The 9,657-nt window shown below is 41.4% G+C and overlaps 1 protein-coding gene across 1 annotated transcript in view; it reads right to left on the bottom strand.

Annotated features, from left to right (window-relative positions):
• The window catches only part of MYLK4 (myosin light chain kinase family member 4), a 154,222-nt gene that overhangs the window by 37,606 nt on the left and 106,959 nt on the right, over window positions 1-9,657 (bottom strand). The window contains exon 3 of the mRNA XM_004700179.3: window positions 2,652-2,730. Within this exon, the coding sequence (XP_004700236.2) occupies window positions 2,652-2,730 (79 nt within the window). The remainder of the gene's footprint in view (window positions 1-2,651; window positions 2,731-9,657) is intronic.

Below are 9,657 nucleotides of genomic sequence, written 5' to 3'. Positions count from 1 at the left end.
TGGTGTGCTTCTTCCATGTGGGCTTTGTTGCTTCTGAGCTTGATGGCCGCTTGATTACCTTCAAGCCTTTAAGACCTAGGAGGCTTTCATTGAGAAACCTTACTCCATCCTCCCCACGACCCTGATCCTGCCCAGTCCATCTTCTTTTCCTTCCCTCAACTCAAGGCCATTGAAAAGGAACATGACTTGAGTCCCTCTGGGATGTCAGCCTGCTGTATGGACATAGTATAAATAGAAGAGCAATGAATTCTTTGGGCAAGAGAGAGACAGACACAGATAGACACAGAGGCACGATATGTAGAGAAACAAAATAGCCTCACAGTTTGAAGTTTCTATGACTTTGTAGCAATTCAGTCTAACTTACCCTCCTATTTGTGGAGAAATGGCCAATTGGTCATGCATGTATACTGGAGTAGGTACACTTTTTAAGATACAGATATGTTTACAGATAAATTTGATTTCTATTGAATTATTTATTTAAAGAATGCTATGCTCTACATTATTAAAAATAAACTTTTCATTTGATCTTTTAAAAAGACTGATTCATGAAGTACCCTAAAAACAATTGTCTTTGCCCACCAGTTGCAAGAAGGCAAAATACAATAAGACACCTCATGTTGGTGGGAAGAGTTATCAGAAGTTCAAAAACAAGCAATCAAATCTATGTTAAGGGGCGTGGATATAGTGGAGACCCAAAACCCACCTGTGAGATCATTGAACAGTCCCTCTCAGCAGGGTCACAGAGAAGGGATGAAAAATTCAGGGAACAGTAAAGCACTGAAGAACTACATAATTATCCTCTAGTTCTTTAATATTTCCTCCCCTTAGTATCATGGTTTTAATTTGTTTTACCTCATTAATCATGTTAGATTTGTGTATACAGTGAACCCTTGTTTATCGCGGTTAATCGGTTCTAGACCCTACCATGATAAATGAAATTCCGCGAAGTAGGATTCCTTATTTGTAAATCAAATATTTTCGTAGTTAGAGCATAGAGGGCATGAAAAAACACCTTTTAGTCACCATTACACTCATATTACCCAATTTATTAAACGAAAAAGGGAAAATACAGTAAAACATTTTGGACGTTACAATTATCATTTATTATTTATTATATTATTTATGGCATCAAGCATGTACAGTATGAGCCAATCAGTGGCAGTAATGACAGAGCATGCGCTGTTACACAAAAACCGCGATAGAGTGAAGCCACGGAAGTCGAAGCGCGAAGTGGCGAGGGTTCACTGTATTCATTTGTATATTTAAGATTATTCAGTACATGAATAATCTTAAATATACAATCAAGATCACCCTTGAGAAACAGTAACAGGAGTAATGGTTCCCTGGGGGAATGGGAAGGTGGGGGCAGGGGTAGGGAGCTGATAGCATTGAAAACTGTATAATCCCACTCGATGGGATCAGGCAATAGAATTGTATGTAAATGTATGTATTGGATCATGTAAGACATGGCAAAAAAAACTATTAGAGGGAAAAATAATAATAAGGGTTCATGAGGGGTAGTAGGGTGGGGAAGAGAAATGATAAAGGAGAGCTGGTATCAAGGAGTTCAAGAAGAAGGAAAATGTTTAAAACTGATTCTGGTAGCAATTGTACAATATTAGTTGATGTGATTGAACTAAAGATTGTATGACATCTGTAAGAGCACCCAATAAAATGATTGTTTTTTTTTTTAAGTAAGACCCCTCAAAATGTCTTAGACAAGGAGAAAAATGTAATGACAAGAAAATATGGCCAAGAAACACTATAGATACTAGGCTGCTGGGCTCTCCCTGTTGAAAACTCTTAGCCTTGGAAATGGCGTTGATAGGGCTTTCCATTGTCAAAGACAAAGGTGCAGTGGACGTGTTGTGTTGTAAGCCCTACCCTGAAACACAGGCGGCCGACCTTAAAACCCGTTTTGTCAGCACACTGCTTGCTGTCTGCCTGCTTGTCCAGAAGAGCTCCCTTGCTCTCCTTTTTCCCTGGTGTCCTTTCTACTCGCACCTGCCTTAGAATGAAGCTGCCTTTCCTCTCCTTCACACACTGGGCTTTCATGTCTATGCACAAGCACTTCCTTCTCATTCCCAACACTACCGTGCTCTTGTCTTTTCAGTCTCTCTGCGCATGAGATGGCACAGCTGTCTAAATTCTCCCTTGGTTCTTTGGGATTTCATGGAAGAAATCGTCTCTCACCCTGACATCTCTGCAGGAAATGTGACAAGAATTATCTGAACCAATGAGACGTTGATCTTCTCTGCATTGTTCTTGCTGGGCTTATGAATCTTTTCTTTCACAGAGAAGAACTGGCTTTTCTGAGCTTGTCTCTCTAGAAGTCACCCCAAAACACAATATTTTAATGTAGACATATGTGATCGGTGGAATTTTGGCTGCATATCATGGTATGTCTATCCGCAGGTAGAAGCTTTCAAAATGCCAACTAGAAACAAATATGCTGGGTTGGCTAACAATTGAGTTTCTGTCTTTTTTGTAACTAGTTGGGCCCAGAGAAAATCAATATATTCATACGGCACCTCCCCGACATCTGAGCTTTGTGAATGTGTAACTTCCTCTGAATAAGAACAACAGTAGCCAAAAGGACTTCCATACCAGAACTCTCCTTAAATAAATATCTAGTCTTTACAAGATGTTACCTGTGAGGGTTGAGGTCCTGTTGCTTGTGACAGGTGTTGTTTCCTTGAGGCCTGAGTAGGACCACACCTTCTCTTTAGCCTATGGGCATACAATGAGCAACAGGTTACACAGTACAGCAGGGTTTATCCATCTCACATCTATTGGGAACAGAGGGGTCCGGCACTTCGGTACTTGTAGGATCCTAGCATCCCTGCTCTTTATCTGATATATGCCAGCAGCACCTCCAGTTGCAACAATCAGCAGTGTCTCCAGACATCCCCTAAAGGTCAAACTGTGTCCCCATACACCAGAACCACTATACTAGTTGATTCAAATACAAAATTACAGTAATTTAGAAAGGGAGAGCGTCTGAATTTTTGAGCCTCTGCATTCACTGTAGTATTTCGAAGCAAAATGTATTCACTGCTCCCAAAGAAATTTTGTTCAATTTAGTCAGGGTGGAAGAAAGTTCATCATGATGAATGGATGAAAGGCTACCGGCAATTTGTGTATTATCCTTGATCTCTGCTTGTAGTGCCTTGATATGGCTTACATATGAATCAAACAAGAACAGAGGACATCTGTTAATGGGCTCTGTCAACCAGAAAGGTAGGAGACTAAGTTTTTAGACATGGCGCTCTCCCATTGCTTAGGAACATCTAGTCTCTTCCCTAAGTAGATAAACATTCTGCTCAGAATACTGGCTACTCTGAATTAGTTTAGCAAATGCTTTTAAAATACTAGATAAAAGGCAAACATTAGCCCAATCCTTCCTCCACAAATTATCACAAATCCTAAAGTTATGTACTATAAGTAAGTAAAATTGTATGCATGATCAAATAATCATTCCCCCCCCCTGCCCCCAACTCCCTTTTAGACAGAAAAAAATAATAATTTTTTGCCCTAGGGAGATTTGAGGCATGTAAGTCAATCTAAGTGCAGAGCAGAGCTATCAAGACAAAATGCAAATGTACTTTTCACAAATTCTCAGAGCATTTCCATTTTTCAGAAGGGACTTTAACAGAGAAATATGTTTGGCAAGTCTGTGGGAAAATCAAGAACAGAGATTAGAGACTGGAATGCTGTAATTTTCTTTCTTAAGTATACGTGGAGTGCTGCCCTCTTTGCCTAGCTCCTTCTGCAGAAAGTGTTTTCCAACTCTTCAGGTGAAGTCTAAACCCTTTACGCAGTCGTTATAACCCAAGTAAGCATCTTTCTCGTCTTCTTGGCTTTCAGCCAAGACCCGCCTGATCCAGCAAGATCCAGCTAAGATAGCCTTCATTCCACATCCTGTTCTGAATCTAGTTTGAATTTCTAGCAGTTCCCTGTTGCTGTACTGCTGTATGTACTTTAAAAATGTTTTCAGCAAAATTTGTTTATATGTGACATTGATGATACTGTTCAATACGTGTTTCATTCTTTGGAATTGATGCAAATATGGATCTCTTCCAATTGGTTGGCCAGGCAGTTAGCTGTTTCCCAATGTTCTTAGCCTAGAAGAGAAAGTGCCTGCCAAACCATATCTGTTTGTGGAAACACTTCAGTTGATATTCCACCAATTGCAGGAACCTTATTTCTTGGCAATGCCTTCAATACAGCTTGGACTTCTTCTTTCAGTGCCTTTGAGGACAAAGTTACATCTGCCCCATATCATGTTGCTTTGTTACCTCAGATGTACACAAAGGCTTATATGAAGAAGAATGTGGCATCAGGATTGGAGGAAGACTTACTGATAACCTGTGATATGCAAATGATACAACTTTGCTTGTGGAAAATGAGGAAATGAAGCACTTGCTGATAAAGATCAAGGATTGGAACCTTCCATAAGGATTGCAACTCATTGTAAAGAAGAACCAAATAAAAATTTAATTTAATTTAATTTTTTAAAAAAGAAGAAGAACCAAACTGGAACAATATAGGTAATGAGGTAGTTAGTTTATTATGCCAACCTGGCCAATAAACACATGTGGGGTTAATTGAAGGGCGGAGGGATAAATGGCTCGGTGAGCCTCACCTTTCTAGTTCTCGGGTCTCTTGCTTTCTGGTGGTTAGACCAGGGTGCAGCTGCCTTTAGCCAGTTCCCTGCTTTAGCTGGCAAGGCTCACTTCCTGCAAGACATCCCCAAGGAGAAGCCACATGGACCTTCCCTGATGCAGTCCTGGGTGCTGGAGCAGCCATGTGGAGACCACTGCCAGCACTGAGATGCTTACATGCTCACTGACTCAGCTTTCCTCCTGCAGTCGGTGTCATAGTGTGTATTTTGTCAGATGGAGGACTTTGTGGATTGGTGTCAGGCATATGGGTTAATGTTGGACTTGTGGGCTTAGGCAGCACTGGGTTGGGATGTTTTCTTGATGTGCAGTTAACCTTTACATAAAACTCTCTCTTATACATGAGTTTCTGTGGATTTGTTTCTCTAATGTACCCAGTCTAATACAGGTAACATCTTGATAAATGAAGAAAAGTTTGACGTTATCAAGGATTTTGTCTTCCTTGGATCTATGATCAATGCTCCTGGAAGCAGCAGTCATGAGATCAAGTGATGGGTTGCATTACGTAAAGCTGCTATAGAGACCTCTTTAGAGTATTGAAAAGCAAAGATATCACTTTGAGGACTAAGGTGTGCCCGAGCCATGCCATGGTATTTTCCATCGCCTCATATGCACGTGAAAGTTGGACATTGAATAAGGAAGACTGTAGAGGAATAGATGGATTTGAATTGTGGTTCTGGAAAAGAATATTGAAAGTACCATGGACTGCCAAAAGAACAAATTGACCAAATCTTGGAAGAAGTTCAGCCAGAGTGCTCCTTAGAGGCAAAGATAGTGAGACTTCATCTCACATACTTTGGACATGTTGTCAGGAGAGAAAAATCCCTGGAGAAGGACGTCATGTTTGTTAAAGTAGAGCAGCAACAAAAAAGATGAAGGCCCTCAGAGAGATGAATTGGCACCCTAGCTGCAACCCTCAGCTCAAGCATCGGAACCATGGTGACGATGGTGCAGGACAGGGCAGTGGTTCGTTCTGTGGTGCATAAGGTCACGATGGGTCAGAACCATCTCAATGGCGCCTAAGAGCAAAAACACTGCAAAGGCTGAACAATGAATAAGTATGACAAATTAGGAACCGATGCATTTGAGCTATGATGTTGGCAAAGAATGTTGACTGACAGCAGAATGAACAAACTTATCTTGGAAGAAGTACAACTCGAATGCTCCTTGACAAGGCTTAACCTCAATTACTTTGGTGTATTCTTGTCCAACTGAATAAGTCATTATCTGATGGATCTGATCCCTGGAGAAAGGAACCATGCTGGGAAAAGTAAAGGAAGACCGCAACCACATAGACGCAGAGGCTGAAACAATGAGCTCAAACCCAGCGGTCATTGTGAGGACGGCGGGCATGGTTCCTTCTGTTCTATTTACAATTGCTAAGAGTTGGAGCAGACCCAATGGTAGCTAACAACAACAACGGACAAACAGCATTCCTGGGTGATGCACATAATTCACGTGCTGGGCCAATAGAGGAAATATTGGTAGAAGGTGTGTTGGAAGAAAGTCTACTTTGGAAAACTCAGGAATTGAAAACCCTGTGAAGCACAGTTCTAGTCTGACCCCCGTGGGATTGCTATGAGTAGGAAATCAACGCCATGCCAACGAATTCATTTTTCTTGTTAGTTTCTTGTTTATGTTTTTACTGGACACAAAGACCGATTCACCCTTGAATCCTGACATCTACCTACCACATAGGATGAGGAGGAGGTGGAGGAGGACAAGAGTGAGGATGGTAATGATGGTAACTGACTCGTATTAAGCATCGACTGTTTATTAGACCCTGTTCTGAGGACGTTACATTATTAACTCAGTTGCTTCTCAGGGAATCCTGTAGACGTAAAAGCTTTTAACCCCATTTTATAATTGAAGTGACGGAGCTTGGCAGCCCTGGCATTCTAAGGCCATTGTTCACTTCAGTCTGTGCGCCTAATCATCCCTTCTTACAACATTCTACTGGATTGAAGGAGTTCAGCCACGTTACACTGTTAACATTTATTGAGTATTTACTATACTGCCAGCACCCCCAGGAAATAAGGAAATAGATTAGGAGAGAACAGAAAACAAAAGGGCAGAATATACGTGAAGCAGAATGAAGAAATAGATACTTGTTGATCAAAAGATTCGAATTAACATGAGGGAGTAGGGGAAGAAGGAATCTGGTCGGCGCCATTTGGAAAGCGTAGATTGAAATTGGTTAAAACAAAGATGAAAAAAACAACACTTTATGAAATGTTGTGTTGAAGAGATTATATAACTTTGTCTTTCATTGCTTCCCTTTTGAAGTGAAGACTCCTGGTGGGTAGGAATTGTGCCCCTGGGTTTATTTGGCATGGCACGAGCACAGCGTAAAAGCATCTGTGACCTAATAACGAGAACTGGCGTGCATTGTCAAGGTCAGTCAATCAAAATATTTGGTTGTAAGAATCCTTGGAGTGCTGAGGGAGAGCATCGTCAAAGGCCACCGGGGTGTCCAGCAGAGAAATACCACCCGCTGTGAATGCGATCTTGGCGTAGGGCAGGCCAAGGGCACCAGCAAGAAGGGCTGTCAATCCTGAGGGATATTAGAAACCAGCTTTCAAATGCAGCTGGTCTGTCTTTTTTCTCTTTGCCAATTCTATCGCATATGTTTTATCATTTAAAAAGTGCAAGAAGGCATTTATTCATTGCCACAGGCCAGCACATCTTTTTGTTTTCCTATAGAACACTGACATCTAGAGGAGCCTTGAACCAGGGCGCTCGTCCTGAAGCAAAGGCTGTATTTCTCCTTTTCTGTTCCCTGACAGCAACTAGAGAAACTTCCAAAGGAAGTGTGTGTACTGTGTATTTCCAAGGTGTGTGTAAGTTGCTAAAATAGAAAGCAAACTCCCCTGCAGTTTGGCAAAGTCCAAAATAGAAACATCTTTTCTGTGCATCAGAGCAACCAGATGGCCCTGAAAGGATTCCCATCGTGGAGGTTAGAAAATGTGCGGCAGCCGAATTGCAGGCTGAGAAAAGTTGAAGAGGCTCATTCAAGTCTTTCACTTAGAAAACACTTCCTGTTTGTATATCACTGCCTTTCGTAGCTATTTCACCATTTCTTTAGGGGGAAATGTATATGCATTTCTTCCTGGTGTAATAAATAGACATCAGTGGATTTGGGGAGGCACAAGGAAGAAAGGGAGCTTGACCCAGAGGCCCCTCTATGGAAAACACACATCTGGCTGCTTTGTACAGCTTTCTTGAATGATGTCCCAGTGGGTTGTATGCCCCAGGGAGTAGCCAAGGCAGCTGAAGGTGCAGCAGGAAGGTATTAATGGTAAAGTATCATTAGCTTATAAGATATACAAGTGCATGGAATGAAATGGAGATAAGATTAGTCATAGAACTAGCATATGCCCCATGGGGATGATTAACAATTCTCCAATAATCACAAAGATGTTTCTAATGTGAACTAGGGACATGTATAAACCATGGATATTTGAATGGATTTTGAGTTTGCACTTAATAATAGCCCTAATCTGAGAACAATTACTTCCATGGTATAGCCCCGCTCAATCCTTGCCCTCATGAAAGGGTCACTGAAGATATGGGTGCTATAGAAAAGGGTAGTGAAGAAAGCAGATGGTGCCTGACTATCAGAGAAAATAGCAGCTGGGGTCTTAAAAGCTTGTCTTAAAACAACCAGGCATCAAAGTGTAGTGTCAGCTAAACTGACATAGAGGAAGTACACCAGCCTGTATACTCCACGATTGTAAATAATAAAATCCAGATCTGGAGGAGGGAACAGTATTAGAGTTTAAATCCTGAGAACCCAGTTTGTATAAGTTTATCTATGGATGACAGTGAAAGCCCCAAACCATGTGCAGGGTCCCCAATGTGGATTAAGCCTCTGTGGAATCCCCTATGACGAGGGACCAATGAGAAGAATAGCCTTCTTATCAGAGTACATTGATGGATTACTGCAGTTGTAGATGGGTTAAAATGTGTCATTTGATCTCCCTTTTGATCCTATGTATATTTTTTTCAGTTTTTAATATTTTCTGTTTTCTTTTTTATTTGAGGTTTTGCTGGTTATTAAAGTATTGAGGTAGTCTGATATTATTGCTGGGTTGTTTTAATTTTGTGTCTTTTTCTGTATAGGAAATCCAGGATAGGTATAACTCTAAAGAGACAACAATTGGATTAATCATTTCCTAGGGTCATGACAAGTGAGGTTAATGGGTAATGGGGAGCTAACAATAACGACTACCAGGAAGAAGAAATGTCCTAAAATTGATGGTGATGATGATTAAACAACTCTTTTGAATATAATGAAACCATTTAAATGTCTGATATGTAAATACTATGTCCATAAAGCTTTTTTTATATATCTATCATAAATGGTGCTGCTATAAAAGATTAGCGGTTCAAGCCCACCAGCTGTCACACTGGAGAAAGATGAGGCTGTCTTCACGCACAGAGAGGCACAGCCTCAGGACCTCAGGACCCTATTTGGAGTCTCTACATGTAGGAAGCAAAGCCCTGGGGGTGTAGTAGTCATGCATTTGACTGCTATGAGGTTAGCTGTTCAAAACCACCAGCAGCTCAGCTGAAAAAAGATGAATCCTTCCACTCTTGGACACTCACAGAGACAGTTCTACCTTACCTTATAAGGTCACCATACGTCAGAACTGACTCCATGGCAGGGAGGGTTTTTTGAGTGAGATATGTTGCAATCAACTTGATGATGGTGAGCGTTTGGGTTTGAGGGGTTACATCGTATTAAGAAGGTCCCCAGTTGTCACAAATAGTTTCTGCTCAACGACTAACACTCTAGTTGACTGTTCCAACCCAGGTAGTGACTCCTAGTGGAAAGGTCTGCTCCCGTACCGATGGCAGTCAAGAACACCTTAGGGGGCTCGGCTCAGGCGGTTGCCAGGAGCCAGGGCTGAGTCAATAGCAACATAGTATGGTCTTACAATAGGAGGGGCGTCACATTTTTCATAGGGAAGTG

Source organism: Echinops telfairi, unplaced genomic scaffold (genome assembly GCF_000313985.2).
Source record: "Echinops telfairi isolate 266 unplaced genomic scaffold, ASM31398v2 ScPeMD7_7424;HRSCAF=8462, whole genome shotgun sequence".
In the NCBI taxonomy this organism is placed as follows: Eukaryota; Metazoa; Chordata; class Mammalia; order Afrosoricida; family Tenrecidae; genus Echinops; species Echinops telfairi.
The sequence above is the reverse complement of the archived record's forward strand: the minus strand, read 5'-3'. Positions and strand labels throughout refer to the sequence as shown.